This window comes from Carlito syrichta, unplaced genomic scaffold, assembly GCF_000164805.1.
Source record: "Carlito syrichta isolate Samal-C Ts95f unplaced genomic scaffold, Tarsius_syrichta-2.0.1 Scaffold303235, whole genome shotgun sequence".
In the NCBI taxonomy this organism is placed as follows: Eukaryota; Metazoa; Chordata; class Mammalia; order Primates; family Tarsiidae; genus Carlito; species Carlito syrichta.
In genome coordinates, this window is record NW_007247331.1 from 323,437 (window position 1) to 340,998 (window position 17,562).

At 36.0% G+C, this 17,562-nt stretch overlaps 1 protein-coding gene across 2 annotated transcripts in view; it reads left to right on the top strand.

Annotated features, from left to right (window-relative positions):
• The first annotated feature begins 8,109 nt into the window (after positions 1-8,109).
• Positions 8,110-17,562, top strand: part of KDM7A (lysine demethylase 7A) — a 50,861-nt gene continuing 41,408 nt past the window's right edge. For both annotated transcript variants that reach the window (XM_021712401.1, XM_021712402.1), the window contains exons 1-2: positions 8,110-8,191; positions 15,152-15,269. In XM_021712401.1, coding sequence (XP_021568076.1) covers position 8,191; positions 15,152-15,269 — 119 coding nt within the window. In that variant the 5' untranslated portion in view covers positions 8,110-8,190. The remainder of the gene's footprint in view (positions 8,192-15,151; positions 15,270-17,562) is intronic.

Sequence of the window (17,562 nt, forward strand, 5' to 3'; positions counted from 1 at the left end):
GTTGGAGTCTCCCTCTGTCACCCAGACTGGAGTGCAGTGGCCGCTCCCGGCCACTGCAGCCTCAAGCTGCTGGGCTCTGGCAGTCCTTTGCCTCAGCCTTCCAAGTAGCCGGAATTACAGGCATTGCGCTACCATGCCCGGCTGATTTTTTTGATTTATTGTAGAGATGAGGTCTCACTGCCCAGGTGTGTCTCGAACCCACGGGCTCAGGCAATCCACTCACCTCAGCCTCCCAAAGGTGCGGGATTACAGGCTGAGCCACCGAGCCTGGCAACTATTAACAATTTAAAAGTGAAAATGCCTATTAGCATCCTAGTACTTTTTGTAAGAATGCTAACTTAAGACATTAATAAGTTAATAACCTTTATGAATAATGTTTATTTTTTATTGGTTAGGTCTTTGGACCAACATAGTTGCATTCTGAACATTTAATGTATGTTAATCAATTTTCTTAAACAATTCTTTGAGAGAGGTATTGTTATTATCTCCCATCTTTACAGGTGAGGAGAACAAAAAACAGTTAAAATAAGTTACCCAAAGCTACACAGCTACTAAGCAGATTAACCAGGATTCTAACATAGGCAGACTGACTCTAAAGAGAACCTATATTTTTATCAACGCAACCATCAAAAATTCATTAAAATTTGAAAACATATTATCTTTTTTTCTTGAAGCATAACCATTTGAGTGCCTATTTTGTGCTCTAAAGAGGGATCGTTAATGAACAGACTACTAAGCCCAATCATAAAAGCCTAGTTTCCTACGTAAGCTCAAATCTCATAGCTCATAAGCTGCTGACCAGGGCAGTGTGGGCTGACAAGTACCTTACAGAACCATAATAATACTTTCAGTAGCTGCCACTTATTACTCGATATATTTACTATGTCATTGCTTACAATATGCTCAGCCCCACGCTTTACATATTTATGTATATTGTCCCACTTAAGAGAGACTAAAAACTTGTTAAAAGTCAAAACAAATAGAGCTAGAAATCAAACCAAGTCTTTCTACTATCTGTGCATCCCACTGAAGCTAACTGATACTTATTTATCTGGTGGCATGGAACTAGATTGGGTAGGCCTGGCCTATAGTTGTCCCAAGACCTAAATTGACTCAGGGTTAAAATATGAAAGGAAATATGAAGAGCAAATTATATACTAGATACTGTATTCCTGGAGTTAACTTGCCTCAAAGGCCATGCCCCATTCCCCTTTGTTGATATTAGTGTGGGACTTTAGGGTGCATGATGACTCAGCTCTCTGATTATGTCAAATGCCATAGTGAAGAAATTGAGGGGTTAGGTACTTTGGATGAGAAGGTGAACTTCTGATACACAGGTGTAAACTTATACTGAGGCAGAATTTTCAATGAATTTTATTGCTAAAGCCTTCTATTGTCTAAGGAAGGATGAAAAAAATCTGCTAATTTGTATGTTGAAGGCTCTTTCCCTTCTTAACAGCCTTTACCTTTAGTTCCTGTACCAAATTCTTAAAAAATTTTAACTGAAGAGACTTTTAAAAAACTTTACCACAACATATTGGTTTTCAAGTATGTTTGCAGGACAGTTAATAGTCAACAGAAATTTACTGTGATAACTGTGTACTTGGTACTGAGAGAGAAGTCTTAAGGAGCTCAATTCAGGAAATAGTGTATATAAAATAGCTCAATATTAGGCCATAAACAAGTGGAAATGTGCCCCCCTCCTACCCTTCTATTTTGAGTGGAAATATGCCCCTCCCACCCCCCCACCCTTCTATTTTGTATCAATAAAATGTTGAAGGACTTTCTGTGGTGTGATCAAGTGAAGTTTCACTGAGGGGGAGGAATTTGTGTTGAGTTTTGAGGACCAGGTAGCATAAGGTTGCTTGGCAAAGAGTGGGAGAGCATTTGTAGCAAGAGAGATATCTAAATGAAGTCCACTGACAGTAAGATCTTAAAGAATTTGACCACTCACTCTTCTAACACCAAGAGTAGAGAATATAAATGAGAGCATTATTTGAGAGGGAAAAAGAGAATGTTTGGCAGATTCTAGGGAATTCTGGTTAGTCATTAATTCAATTCAGTTCTCATCAAGTGTCAAAAAAAAAAGCCAGCTAAGCAACAATTTCAGAAGATTAAGACAATAGAAAGTGCTAAAGTTGTCACTGCTCCACTCACCAAATGGCAGTGAGGCTGTTCTTCTATAGATGGAAGCTATTCAGCAAAGGTCAGATTGTCACCCCACAGGAAAACACCTCCCTTCTCCCAACACACAGTGGTCCAATAAACATTGAACATTTAGCTGTTAGGAAAAAGTGTGACAATTTGCATATGAAAGAAGGTTTATAACAAGTAAATGAAGTGGATGAAACTGGAGAAGGTTATATGCCAGATTTGAAAGGGATTCTTATAAAATTTGCTTTTAGAGTTGTGCATTTTGTGTGCCCCACTGCATTTGCTCTATTAAATATCTATTAAAGCTAGAATTTTTAGATTCTAGAATTTTTAAATGGGGACAAGTGAAGGATGGAGTGGGTGGGCTTCGTAAAGAGTGGGGAGAAATTGTCCCTTCCTCTGAGAGAGAAACTAAGTATATGTGTAGTTCCTTGCAGTGCTCCTCAGAGATCTGAAATAGCTTTCCTGGCTCAGGAACAATTGCATTTTTATATTTAATTTGATTTTTTAATAAATGTATTTTTATGATTAATTTAAACAAACTTTTTTCAGGTTTACTGATTTATCAAATTTACTGTTTTTACTGATAGATGAAATTTACTATTAAGTGTTGAAATTTCAAAATAAATGTAGCTATAAATGTTTTACTAGTTGATTATTATTGGCTAAAACCTGAAACCATTACTGACATTTTAGTAAAAAATTATGTGGGAAGCCTTCAGACTGTATTATGAAGTTCAGCTTATTTGTTTTTTCTTTTGTCCCATGTGCTTTTGGTGTCAGCTCTAAGAAACCATATCCTGATCCGAGGCCTTGAAGATTTACTCTTACGTTTTACTTCAGGAGTTTTATAGTGTTAACTGTTACACTTAGATATATGATCTGAGTTAATTTTTGTATATGGTGTATGGTTGAGGTCCCAATGCATTCTTTGCACATGTGTTGTCTCAGTACCATTTGTCGAACAGACGATTCTTCACCCATTGAATGATTTTGGCACTGTTGTCAGTAAACAATTGGCCACAAAATGTAAGGGCTTATTTCTGGGCTCTCTGTTTTATTCCATTGATCTGTGCTTTCCTTATGCCAGTACCACACTGTCTTGATTACTGTAACTTTGTTAAGTGAGTTTGAAATTAGGAAGTGTGAATCCTCCATGCAGTGATTCTTAACCTTTTCTTTGGGTTACAGAAACTTTTTTGTATCTTATAAGAAACTACAGACCAAGGGATTTGTACATAAATATATATAACATTTTGTATAGCGTTTATTTTGTTGGATTGGAAATTTGTAGTCTTTTCAGTTAAAAAAGTATCTTTTAAACAATTAGCATATTCATATTTTGCTTTCTGGAAAAATGAAGTAAATTCAAATTGGACAAATAGTTAAAAAGTAAATTTCAGTTCTACTCAAAAGCAACTTGTAATTACTTATTTAGTTACATGAATTCAATATTCAAACGATAATATGTTGTTTTTTGACATCTCGTTAGTTTTGACTTTTTGAGTTTACAGTAAGAGCCCTACTCAGACTCTCAAAGACCTTATGGTAGTAAATGTATTAGAGTTCTCCCAAGTGAGAGTAGGCTTGTTTTGGGGGTAACCAGAACTTTCTGGTTTATTGCTTTTGATATCCTGTTGTAATTATTAGATTAATACATTTTAAGATTTTTTTGTTTGCTTAATTTTTACATAGTTGTAGATAGAATTTTACCCTTTGAAGTATTTTTATTGTGGAATAACAATCGGAAAAAGTGTCTTAACTACAAATCTACAGTTTAATGAATAATTATAAAATATTCACCCATGTAATAGCAATCACAGCCAGGCTCAATCTGGTGCTTTGGGAGGTTGAGATGAGTGGATTGCCTGAGCCCGCGGGTTCGAGACCCGCCTGGGCAACTTAGCGAGACCTCATCTCTACAATAAATCAAAAAATTAGCCGGGCATGGTAGCGCGCCTGTTGTTCCAGCTACTTGGAAGACTGAGGCGGAAAGATCACTGGGGCCCAGCAGGTCGAGGCTACAGTGGCTGGGTGACCGAGAGACACTCAAAAAAAAAAAAAAAAATTAGCAATCATCCAGGCTCCAAGGACATTCCTCCAGGTCACAACTCCCAAGGGGAAACCAGTCTCCTATTGTTATGATCCATCTATTTCTCGCTTCTCTTTATAGTTTTATTATCTCTAAACACTATAATTCAGCTTCCCCTGTTTTTGAATTTTATGCATAAGTAAAATATACTATATGTGTTTGTTTTTGGCTTTTAAAAAAAATTCATTGTTTAGAATTGGCGTGTTTGCATGTGGCTATAGTTCTTTTATTTTCATTGCCATATAGAATTCTTGAGGATGTACTGTAATTTATTCATTTTACTGTTTATAGACTTTCCAAATAATGAGTTCATAAGCATTTCTGAATAGGTAAGTATCCTGGTGTACATGTGCATGAGTTTCTTTAAGGTGTGTTTACCTACAAGAGAAATTACTTGGTCATAGAATATATGATTCTTCAGTTTTGATGCAAAATTGTTTTACAAAATGACTGTATAAAATTATACTTCAGTCAGCAGCATTTTAAAGTCCCTGTTCCTTTTGCTCCACATCTTCTCCAACGTTTGGTATCATCTAACTTTTTGGTTTTAGCTGGTCTGGTGAGTATGTTGCTATACTTTACTATGCTTTTAGTTTCTATTTCCTCCAGTTATTTGTGAGGTTGCACACCTTTTCATGTGTTTCATGTATGTGTCAGCCACTTGCATTTCCTTTTATGATATACCTATTCAAGTCTTTCGTTCATTTTTCTATTAGGTTCTCTTTTTTCTTATTGATTTGTGGAAGTCCATTATATTTTGGGTATGATTCCTTTAGTAATTATCTGTATTGTGATGCCTTCTGCTAGACTGAACTATCATTTCACTCTTTACAGTTTAATGAAGAAGTTATTTTAATATGGCTGAAGTTGCCAGTTTTTTCCCTTATGGATGGTACTTTTTATGTTTGATTAAGACAACCTTTTCTGCCACAAAGACATAGAAATATTTTTCATGTTACGTTATACAACCTTTGTACTATGTCCTTTTGTGTGTGTTTAAGTTTATGGTCTAGTTTGGAATACATTTTTATGTTGTGAGATAGGTGTCTAATTTCATTTTGTTTCCCTTACAGATATATAAAAAGTGTCCTGAACCTTGTATTGAAAAATCTATTCCTTTTGGGTGCTCTTCAGTGCCTTCTGTGTTGTACATAAGTGTCCACATATGTCCACATATACAGGGATCTGTTTTGGGGCACTGGCATCTGTTCCATATTGCCTTGATTCCTATAACTTGAAAATAAGTTTTGATAGCTGGTGGAGGTTGGTGGGGCGAGCAGTTTGTTGTTTGTTTTTTCTAAGAATACCTTGCATATTCTTGACCCTTTAGGTTTATGTATTGATTTTAGAATCAGCTTGTCACATCTCGATTGGGATTAAATTGAATCTCTATATAAATCACTTTGAGGACAATTACTATCTTTACATTATTGAACTTAAAATATGTGATCATGGTGTGTCCCTCCCTTTATTTATTTATTTAAGTCTTCTTTAAAGTTTCTCAATAATGTTTTATACTTTTTCTTAAAGACTTGCATAGTTTTTGTTAGATTTATTCCACTGTGGTCAACATTTTTATGCGGTTGTACATAGTGTTTTATTTTACTTTTTAGCTTTATATTGTTGGTAAATGAAATATGATTACATTTTATCTATTACTATCATATCTAGTAATCTTTTTATTGATTCTTAAAATTTATCTATAGATTATTTTGCATTTTCTGCATGTATAACTGTAGCATTTGCAAATGACAGCCTTGTCCTTCTTTCCCAATCCTTATACTTTCTTTCTTTTTTCTTTTTTTTTTTTAGAGTCAGGGTCTCACTGTTGCCTGTGGTGGAGTACAGTGCCACGATCACAGTTCACTGCAGCCTTGACCTCCAGGGTTCAGGCGATCCTTCCACCTCAGCCTTCCAAGTAGCACAGGTGTATGCCACTACATCTGGCTAATTTTTAAAAAATTATTTGTAGAGACAAAGTTTCGCTTTATTTCCTGGCGGTCTTGAATTCCTGGCCTTAAGCCATCCTCCTGCCTCAGTCTCTGAAAGTGCTGGAATTACAGCGTGAGCCACCACGCATAGCCCCAATCCCTATACCTTTTAATTCTTTTTCTTATTTTACTCTACCAAACTCAATCCTGAACACCACAGTGTTCACCAGGAGTCATACTGTCTGGCATTCTTGCCTTGTTCTTAATTCTTTTTCTTTTCTTTTCTTTTCTTTTTTTGACTTGGAGTCTCACTCGGTCACCCAGACCGGAGTGCAGTGGCCGATCCCGGCCACTGCAGCCTCACCTGCTGGGCTCCGGCGATCCTTTTGCCTCAGGCTTCCAAGGAGCTGGAACTACAGGCTCGCGCTACCACACCTGGCTAATTTTTTATTTATTGTAGAGATGAGGTCTCGCCAAGTTGCCCAGGCAGGTCTCGAACCCGCGGGCTCAGGCAATCCACTCACCTCAGCCTCCCAAAACGCTGGGATTACAGGCTGAACCACCGAGCCTGGCCTGTTCTTAATTCTTAATCTCAAAGTAACTGCTTTCATGTTATTTACATAGGATTTTTTTGAAGTACCATTTTCCAGATTATGGAAGTATCTTTTAAGTTTGCTAAGATGCTTTGTTTTTTTAATCCATAAGTAAATGTTAAATTGTATCAAATACTTGTCCAGTATCTTTTTAAATGGTCATAAGATATTTTTCTTTAAATTTATTAATGTGTAATGAGCTTCAATGATTAAGACTCTCAGCATTAAAAACCATCTTGTACTCCTGGTATAGACCCAACTTGATATTTACATGTTTACTCATAAGTGAGAGTTGACCTATAGTTATCCTTACCAAGTTTTGGCACCAAGGTTTTGCTGTCACAAATTAAAGAGCTAGTAAGTTCATTTTATCATGCTTTCTAGAGCAAATTTGATGTGAATATTAAATAATTACTTATTCCTTGAATATTTGATATAACTTACTTGTGAGTTCATCTGGGTTTGGAGTTTTCTCTAATTTTTTAAAAATTACTTGCTTGAGACAGAGGGAGAAAAAACAGACAAATAATACTAAGTGATATTTACAGGATATCCAAATAGTCTATTTCTTCATGACTTAGGTTTGTTCATATTTAAAATTTTAAATCCGTTAGCACAAAATTGTTCATAATATTCTCTTTTGCATTTAATGTCTGTGGAATCTATTGTTTTGCCTTTTTTTCATTCCTAATATTGGTTATTTATGTCTTTTCTGTTTTATCTTGATCTTGCTAGAGGTTTGCCTTTTTGTAAATCTTTTCAAAGAATCAAATAGAACAGTGCTCTGTTAAATGTTTGTTTTCTGTGTCATCAGTTTCTGTTCTTGCCTTTATTTCTCCTCCTGTCTGTTTTTAAGCTTTATTTTGCCATTCTTTTTGTAACTTCTTGAGATAGATGCTTAACTCATTTTAGCCCCCTTTTTCTAACACATTCATTTAAACCTTTTCTGTTCACAAGTTCTTTATCCCACACATTTGGTTATGTCGTATTTTCATTGTTGTTCACATTTTCACTTATCTTTCAACTCATATCTTACTGACATTCATTCCATAACAGGTGGTATTTACGTAACGATTAAGGGTTTTATGGTTTCTAATTGCATTATTGCTGATGTCTCCACTGCTGCTAAGAGTGAATCACTTCACATACATTTGGATATATTCTCCCCCACAATCATTTAGCAAGTTTGTGCAGAAGAAAAAATTTTATCCTTATATGTGTTTGTGCTCTACAAAATGTGGTGTTGTGCATTTCTCAGCTAAGTTCCAGTGATTGTATTATAGTTAGTAAAGGTTGTCAATTTATTTACATATTGACTTGTTTTCTTTGTCTTAGCTGTGTTGGAGTAGAAGAACATCATGCTGTTGACATTGACCTGTACCACTGTCCCAACTGTGCAGTTTTACATGGTTCCTCCTTGAGTAAGTACCAGATGCTTAAGTAGAAATTGATGTGTCAAACTTAACATGCATGTGATAATTCTTTAATGATACTTTCACTAGTTATATTATACTTACTAAGAACTATAGGGCAAGACTTTACTGAAGATATTTGGAATGTAGTTTTTGTCTGAGTTATTAAGTAAGTCAAAAGATAAAGGGGAAGAAAATGCTGTCAGTCTTTATTGCTAATGCAGAGCCCTCAGTCTCAAGTACATAGTTTTGTAGTTTTCAATTTGAGAAGTGTGGTAAAGTCAGAATTTTCTGATTCTGGAGACTGATTTCAACTGTTTTAATCTCTTCACAAAGATAAAGGTCTTTCGGTAGTATTTTGGGACAGTGTGCAGAATAAGACTTTAATGCACACAAATGCCTTATATTTTAAGGAGAATATTAGGTCATTGATAAGCTAAATGTAACTTGTGTTTTCTGAATTTGGTTGTTGTACTGAATATGAACTGGAGTCCTGCTCAGCCATCCTGTCTGCCTGAAATCCCTTCCTGAGGTGTGAGGACTTCGCCAGACCAAGTCTCTGACCATACTCTTCTTACTCAGAAAGAGGGACAAAGGCAGGGAAGGCTCAGGCATTGTCTGGAGTGTATCAGCATTACACAGAAAATGATGTTTATTTTCAGCCTTTTGAAGATGCTTCAGAACCTTTTACAGATTCTTCAGAAGAACTACTTGAAACATTAATTGTTACTATGCATATGTGAGAGAAAATATTTAAAAGACTTTGTATATAATGGTTTCTTTTAAAATTTTAGGCTACAAACTAGCATTTTGTATTCATAAAATAAAAGAGTAAACTGTAGATTTTGTCATTTTAAAACGGTAGGGAAGCTTTGCCTAAACATACCTTGATATACACTTGAGTTGGGTGTAGGTCATCTATATGACCCCTTTATTTTGAATGCAGATTTTTTCCATAGTACTTACAAAAAAATAGTCCAGAAATTTTGTTCTGATGTTATACACAAAAAAATTTTTGAAAAGAGACTAGTAACTGACTGCCACAATATTTCTGTTAGAAAAATTAAGAATTTTCCTAATTTCTTGCAAGAGACTTAGACATTTAAGCTATATGAATATGTTAACATATGTCTTTATAAAATACAGGTTATATATTTTGTTAGTAACCCAGTATAAAAGGTTAGCAAATTGGCAGAATTGTTATATGTGTAATTGACTAACTTATTGTCATAAACATTTTTAAAAGCACTTACTCTAGGTAGTACTGAAATATGTGGTATATAATTTGACATACTTATTGACAGAGTAATTTTCGGAGGAAGTAAATAATACAATGTTGTTATCGCAAGGAAAATATAACTAAAACTTGAATAGTTTTAGTTTAGAATTTAAGTATGTAGTTCCAAAATAAAATAATTTGAATTTAACTTCTATGAAACATTGAGTTACTATGAGACAGAATAATGTACTACTGCATGTGATACACTCTATTTTCTGTTTTTCCTATATGATCTAATTTTTTTTTAAATGTATATAGAAACTTACATAGGATATATATTTACATATATACAGAAATAATACTAAACTCCGAATAGAAGTAATGCTCACTAGATTGATTACACAATCCATAATGGATCACAACCTGCACTTTGAATAGTGATGCTTCAGAGAAAAACTTGCCTATCATATGGCCCTTCATCTGCTTCTCATCCTGGAAGAACATTGGCTATCTTCTGGGCAAAGGTCCAACTCTGAGTTAGAGAAAGTGCCCAAGGTCCAATAATCTGTTTTATCTTGATTTGTAAGGCTTACCTTCCCCACCCCTCAACCTCAAACCCCAACTTGGGTAATCCCTTTTGATCCTTTTCCCTTCTGCTATGAAGATTTTCTTGTTTGCTACCCAGGGTTTCCTGTTCCTTTCAGAGTTCCCCAGGAGTCTTATTAGATATCATTTAGACAGTATAATTCCTCCTTTTTTTTTTTTTTTAAAGTTGGAGTCTTACTCTGTTACCCAGGCTTGAGTACAGTGGTATACTCACAGCCACCCCAATGTCGACCTGCTGGGCTCTGGCGATCCTTCCGCCTCAACCTTCCAACTAGCAGGAACTATAGGCATGCGCTATCATACCTGGCTAATTTTTTTGGTTTATAGTAGAGAAGAGGTCTCGCCAAGTTGCCCGGGGTGGTCTCAAACCCGTGGGCTCAGGCAGTCCACTTGCCTTGGCCTCCTAAAGTGCTAGGATTACAGAGTGAGCTACCGAGCCTGTCCTGTAATTCCTTAATGTGGTAAATTTCAACTGTACCCCTTTAATGGGAATTAAGAGTTCTGTCTGAAGGAAGGCAACAAAAAACAGCCCAACACTTAAATCTATGTTCTCTGTCTTCTTCATTCACATGCAATCCAAACAAAATTTTCTCTCTCTTCTCTATAAACACTACTAACATATTCTTTCATTGGCCTCTTTGCTGTAAGAAATTCAGTCAGCTGTTACAGTGGCTGATTTAAGAATGTTGGTCCAACAGGACAATTATATCCTTCTGTTAACCTCCTACAGTCAGCAGCACACTTAAAAGGAAATGATGATGACTGGCAGCTTATTACATGCCAGGCACTATAGTAGGTAAGTAAGTACTTGACCCATGCTCTCCTTTTGATGTTTATAACAACTCTATGAGAGAAATGAGAAAAATTATCTAACTAGCTCTTTTATGTAGTTATTTGGCAGAGCTGCAGTTTGAATTCAGTGCTGTCAAATCCCAAAGTTGTTGTGCTTCACTGCTTAATCTGCTCCTCAAAAATGAAAATTAAAGCAATTGCAGTGTCATAGTTCACCTATCAGTTGGGCAGCTTTTGTTTTATTTTTCCCCATTGAGAGGCAAGAGAATGAATTTTTGTTTATTTTGTAGTGATGATGCTCATTGTCAACCCAGAGCCTTGAAATAGGCTGCTTATATAATACTGATAGGAATGTAAGTTACTAGTACAACTTTTCTTGAGGCAGTGTTGCAGTATGTAGCAAGAATCTTAAAAATGTTGATTTTTCTTCTAATTTCTAGGAATTTATCCTGAGGAATTAATGAGGGAAACATTAATATGTATATGATATTTATATATCTCAACTTTGAAGAAAGATTCAGAATGGATTAAGTACTTAGGAACCAAAAAATGATTATGCAGTGCATGTGTATCTTAACCCTTTGCACTCAGATGTCTCCTCTCAGGGGACATAAAGAAATTACTGGTGATTATACAGGATAAACTTATGCCAGTGCAAATTTTTCAAAAATGTATGTTTCCTTGAGGTTTTCTATTCAAATTGCATGAAAAAGCAAATAAAGAGATAGACTATATATACTGAGATATGATTGATGAGTTGAGAAGTGATTTTCAGGAATCACAGGTGCATCCTTCCACATTGTCTTCGAACAACAGACCAGACAATAAGTTACATATTACTAATGTGGGAGGAAGAAGACAAGACTGCATTGTCTATTCAAATAGAAAACCACCAGGTGGAAGACGTTGAACAAATTTCTTTTGCACAACATGTTATCAGTGAACCTGCAATGCATGCTGGTGACTTTTTACAAGTTACCACATGTTAGAAAAGTGTAAGATATAAATTTTGATTTTTTTGTCATAAATAAGTTCCTCTATGTCCAAAATTCCATTATAAGCCAAATATCATTGCAATAAAATAATTGGTTCCAACGCTGTATTATTTAATATGAAGTGATTTGTTTTTCACTATTTCATAAAAAGTACAGCCAAGTTGCTGGTAGGTGCTCTGAGAGATGTCTCCGAGTGCAAAGGGTTAAAATTCTGGACTGCCTTTAACTTGCTTTAGAATATTTATTTATTTATTTTGTCTTTATTGTTTTTGTTGTTGTTGAGAAAGTACGATTTATTAAGAGGACACAAGGGCAACCCCTTTGGGTCCCCTCCTGCTGTGGGAGCTTTTCTGTCCTCTCAATAAATCCTGCTTTAAAAAACAAAAAAAGAAGACAGAAAAGCTCCCACAATGGGAGGGGACCTGAAAGAGGTTGCCTGCTTCTTTTTCTTTTTTTTTTTTTGAGTTGGAGTCTCACTCTGTCGCCCAGACTGGAGTGCAGTGGCCGCTCCCGGCCACCACAGCCTCGACCTGCTGGGCTCCGGCGATCCTTCCGCCTCAGCCTTCCGAGTAGACGGAATTACAGGCATGCGCTACCACGCCCGGCTGATTTTTTGATTTATTGTAGAGATGAGGTCTCGCTGCTTAGGCGGGTCTCGAAATTGCGGGCTCAGGCAATCCACTCACCTCAGCCTCCCAAAGGCGCGGGATTACAGGCTGAGCCACCGAGCCCGGCTGCCTGCTTCTTTTTCTAATATTTTTTTTTATTTTAAAGATGTGGGGTACAATTCAGCGTTTGGTATACAGATGTTCATTATGCAGGTACCCTTGTTGATGAAGTGTGTCCCCCCACCCTTGGCAGTTTTCCTCAACTGCCAATCCTATCCCTCCCTCCCCTGGCAGTTTCCCACTACTGACAATCCCTTTCTTATAGTTTTATGTTCATTGTTCAAGGTCCACTTATGAGTGAAAACATATGGTACTCTGTTCTTTGTTTCTATGATTGATCAATGGGTATGATAGATTCTAAATCCACCCAAGTTGCTGCGAAGTCCATGTTTGTCCTTCTTTATGACTGCATAATATTCCATTATGTATATGTACCACATTTTAAAAATCCAGTCCAGTTTTGATGGGCAGCATGGTTGATTCCATGTTTTTTCTATTGTGAATAGTGCTGCAATAAATATGTATTTGCAGGTATCTTTTTTGTAGAATGATTTGAATTCCTCTGGGTATATTCCCAGTAGGGGGATTGCTGGGTCGTATGGAAGGTCGGTGTCTAGTTCTTTTAGAAATTGCCACACTGTTTTTCAAAGAGTTTGCACTAGTTTTCTAGAATATTTAATAAGGAGAAAATGCTCATAACATAGCAAGAAAGGTAATCAGAATAAACATTATGATGCCAGCTGAAAATAAAATGGAGTTATGTATCCACATACAGTAGAAAAAACTCTGAAATGGAATTTTCTAGGGAGGTTGCTTTGTGGTTCTAAATTTTTCTTTTCCTCTTTTTTTTTTTTTTTTTTTTTTTGAATTGGAGTCTTACTCTGTCACCAAGGCTGGAGTGCTGTGGCACATTCACAGCCAGCTCTCCAAGTAGCTAGGACTACAGGTGAGCACTATCATGCTCAACTAATTTTTTGACATAATTGTTGAGATGAGGTCTCGCCATGTTGCTCAGGCTGGTCTTGAACTCCTGGGCTCAGGTAATCCTCTTGCTTTGGCCTCCCAAAGTGCAGGGATTACAGACATGAGCCACCGCACCCAGCTGGTTTTCTTCCATGTTGAAGATTTGGCTGCTGTAAGTTACTTGAGAATCTTGTTTTACATTCTTAAATATGAATCAACCTAATTTTCAACTGTATTAATTATTTAGTGTGACTTTTTATCCATATGAGGACTTAACATTATTGAATTATTATGATCTTTATAAGGAGAAGGTTTAAGATAACTTGGAATCATGAAGTTTTTTCTCCAATAGCATTTTGTTATAAAAATGTTCATACATATTGGAAGAGTTGCAAGAATTTTACGGCAAGTACCTATAAACGTTTACCAGCTAGATTCTACAATTAATATTTAACATTACTTGCTTTACCATACATTTATCCATGTAACTATCCCAGTGTCTTCCCACTTTATATTTTGGATGTATTTCTAAGTAACTTGAAGGTATCAGTATATTTTTCGTAATTATGGAGGTTTTAGACTTGTGATTTTTTCAGCTTATAAAGAAAGATTTAAAATTGAGATCTTACATTGATACATAAAAGAGCTGTAAGTGGTGCCACTTTGGTGGAAAGAGGAATGAGGTCCAGAGATCCTCCCTTCGTTTGTTCTCCCTCATCGCCCCCTTGGCTAAGGGTTCCTCCACACAGTTAGAAAAATCACATCCAGCACTTTTACCCCCCCTTTACTTCCACCTTGAGGAATCTGGGTCCAGAGGTTTTACGTGACTTGTCAGGGCTACAGAGGAGCTTAATGACTGAACTAGGAATTAAATTCAAGTCTCCCAATTTTGATTGCTGTGACTACTGAAGATTGTAGCCTCCCAGAGCTGTACAATCCCAGGATCTTAGCTTTAAAATGAATGAAAAAGTTATTTTGTCATCCACCTGTCTTCCTTTAATTACGACTCAGTCACCTGGTCTTCTTTGTGTCAGTGTAACCATGCTTATTTTGGAAGTAAGTCTTCACATACAAGAGAATTACGCTGTTAGAATAGATTTCTGATGTAGGATAAAAGGCCCTATCCTGAGAGGATGATTTGGATGATTCGGATAATATTATGTCTGTTAAGTCACAATTCCAGCCGGGCCTCCAAAATGTGAGGTCAGACTTGCTAGGGTGAGGTTGTGTGATCTGGTGCCACGAGAAAGATGCAAAGAACTGCACAGAAGGTAGATTGGAAAATATAGTTTATATAGGAAGTAAATGAGAGAGAGAGAGGGAGGGAGGGAGGGAAGGAGGGAGGGAGGTAAGGTAAGAAAAATGTTATTGACTACATATTGTGTTCTTTCAATGACCTAATGTCCTGGTGAAAATCATAATTTTAAATAATTTGGAAATCTTAGTATGTGTAGATGTAGATATTATAAAGGCTTCATCTGCTGATTTGAATTCCTTGATTTAATTTTTAAATATTTTGAAATAAAAAGAGGAGGTTTTAAAAATCCACAGTTAATTGCCTGTAATTGCAGCGTTAGATTAAGCAAAATGTACTTTTGCAGCCTGGAAATGCATTTAAAAGAAGCTTGAGTGTTCTTATTGTATTTACAATTGTTATTTCTGATTATGTAGATTATTACCAGGCATCATTTTCTTTTTTCTTTTTTTTAATTTTTAAAAAATCCAGTGAAAAAGAGGAGGAACTGGCACAGGCATGACTACACAGAAATTGATGATGGTTCCAAACCAGTGCAAGCTGGAACTAGAACTTTTGTTAAAGAATTACGCTCTCGAGTCTTCCCAAGGTATGAAAACTTGTTTTGATCAAAGAGAATGTAAGAATGTTAGCTGATATAGTGACATTATCTAAAGTAATGTTTCCAAACTTTAGGCTGCAGCCCCATTATTGTCCTCAACCAGCTTTTCACTTTTTTTTTTAATTAATGAAATAGAATAGAAGAATATCAGTATATTCCAAGTAACAGGAGGAGTAAGCATAGTTTCATGGAACTTTTGTTATACCTATATGCACACGGGGTCACCATGTAAAAATAACTTCTTTACTGTGGGTCACAGTTCACAAAGTTTGAAATACATGATCCAAGGCAGTTGTTCCCAGACTTGGCTCCTTATAATATGCAGCTACTGCTTCTCACCTCACCTTCTCCTGTTTTCTAACTCTGGTTTTTTTCTCACGTTGCCGTTTCATCCACCTCTGCTCTTGGTCTACCAGGAGCACACACAACCATTGCTTAGCCTCTGGTGGCAGTGGAACTGGGCTTTTTATTTTTTTAAAAAATAATGGAATATATTTGAGATGTCTGTGACTCAAAGAAAGTCAAAAGCATTATAAAGCATTTAATCATGCTAATTTCGATCATTTCCTACTCACTGCCTGACATCTATTTAAAGTGATAATGCTTAATAGGCTTTTACACAAGATCATAGCCAGGCTGTTCAAGACAGGAAGCACAATTTAAATTTAAATCACAGTATCACATGCAGCCTATTGCAGAATTATTTCAGATACTAAAACGCTAAAACGTTTGCGATTTCTCGTCAAGTTTTAGGATTCCTCTCTGTTTTATAGGATTCCTCTACTGTTGGCTTCCTTGAATCTGCTGAGATAAAGAAAACATATATGAAACATAGTGTTTCCACAGTACTTTTATTAGGTTAAAAGGCCCTATTCTCAAATGTTCTCCTTTATCGGTTTCAAAGTTGTAGTAGAAATATTTGCTTTTCCTTTTTATTGGATAATGCTTGATTGGTTTGGAACCTAGGCCCAGAGTTTTCAGCCTGGGTCTACTAGTGGACCTCATTGAAGTTTGTGAGCTTCCTAAAATTCTTTATACCATTTAGTGTCAATGTGTGTGTGTTCATTTTTCAGAGAGAAGAGCCATAGCTTTCCTTTAAAAAAAAAAAAATTTTTTTGACCCAAAAAGTAGTGTTAAAAACACTGGCCTAGTAATTCATGTGACCTTTCTGCCAAAATGAAGAGAAATGAAGAACTTATAGAGATGATCACAAACGTCCAAACTATAATTACCGTTAATTAAGGGTTTTTGGTTTTATTTTGTTTAACCTCATAAACCTTTACACCACTTAAAACCATAATAGAGTAATAATAATTAATAAATTACACATACATACATTACACATACATACATGATGTGATTAACACAGAAGTATATAAAATAAAGTGAATATGTTATAATTCTGTCTTCTATTTTAAGGCTTAGTGTAAGTTTTTTGAGACCCTTTTCCACATGAATAACATTTAAAACTTTTATGTATACAGATGCATGGATGCGTATAATTTTCTAAAAATAAAATGGGGTTATGTTATACAAAATGTTGTGCAACTTGTCTTTTTTACTATTATATGTTGTACATATCCTTCCGTGTGTATGTATACATTTATCTGACTCCACTGTTGTATCATATGCAAGTGTTTAGATCCCACAGTTTGCTTAATTATCCTCACAACATATGTTTAGTTTGTCTCCAGTTTTTTCCTCTACCAAAGCACTTGGTAGTAAAATACCAAACATTTGTTATCAGGGAGTCCAAGTGACTTAAAATTCTCCTTTAGATTAGAGTTTAAGGAATTATTTAGCCCTCAGAGGTTGGAGGAAGGAGGGACAATTATGGATACTTATGGGATTTACTAAAAGGTAGTATAGAACTCAGGTTCAGTAGATGAGTCAGAAAAGACTACCTAGGAAAAATCTGTCTCAATTTTCTTAGGCAAACTGTCTTTGCCTTGTTGCCTTGCCTTGTTGAGAGCCCAGTAATCCAGAGAATGAGCATCTCCTTTTTTACCTGTCTGCTCCTTGCCTCCTAGGCTGCAGGTAACATCAAACAGTTAAGATTTGATTGCATAAATGGAAACTTGTGTTTTGACCTTAAAGGCAAGTGTTGCACTTAAATTTGAATGTACAGCAGCTGTATCCTAAGAGTAATTGGGAGATAAAATCTAAAATGCCCCAGGGAAAGTGATTTGGAGGAAAATGACAAAGGGACAAACAACACTTAGGTGTAATGTCTTTAATTGTTTATCATCAGAGAGGGCAGCTTTAGGTCCACCCCATTTTG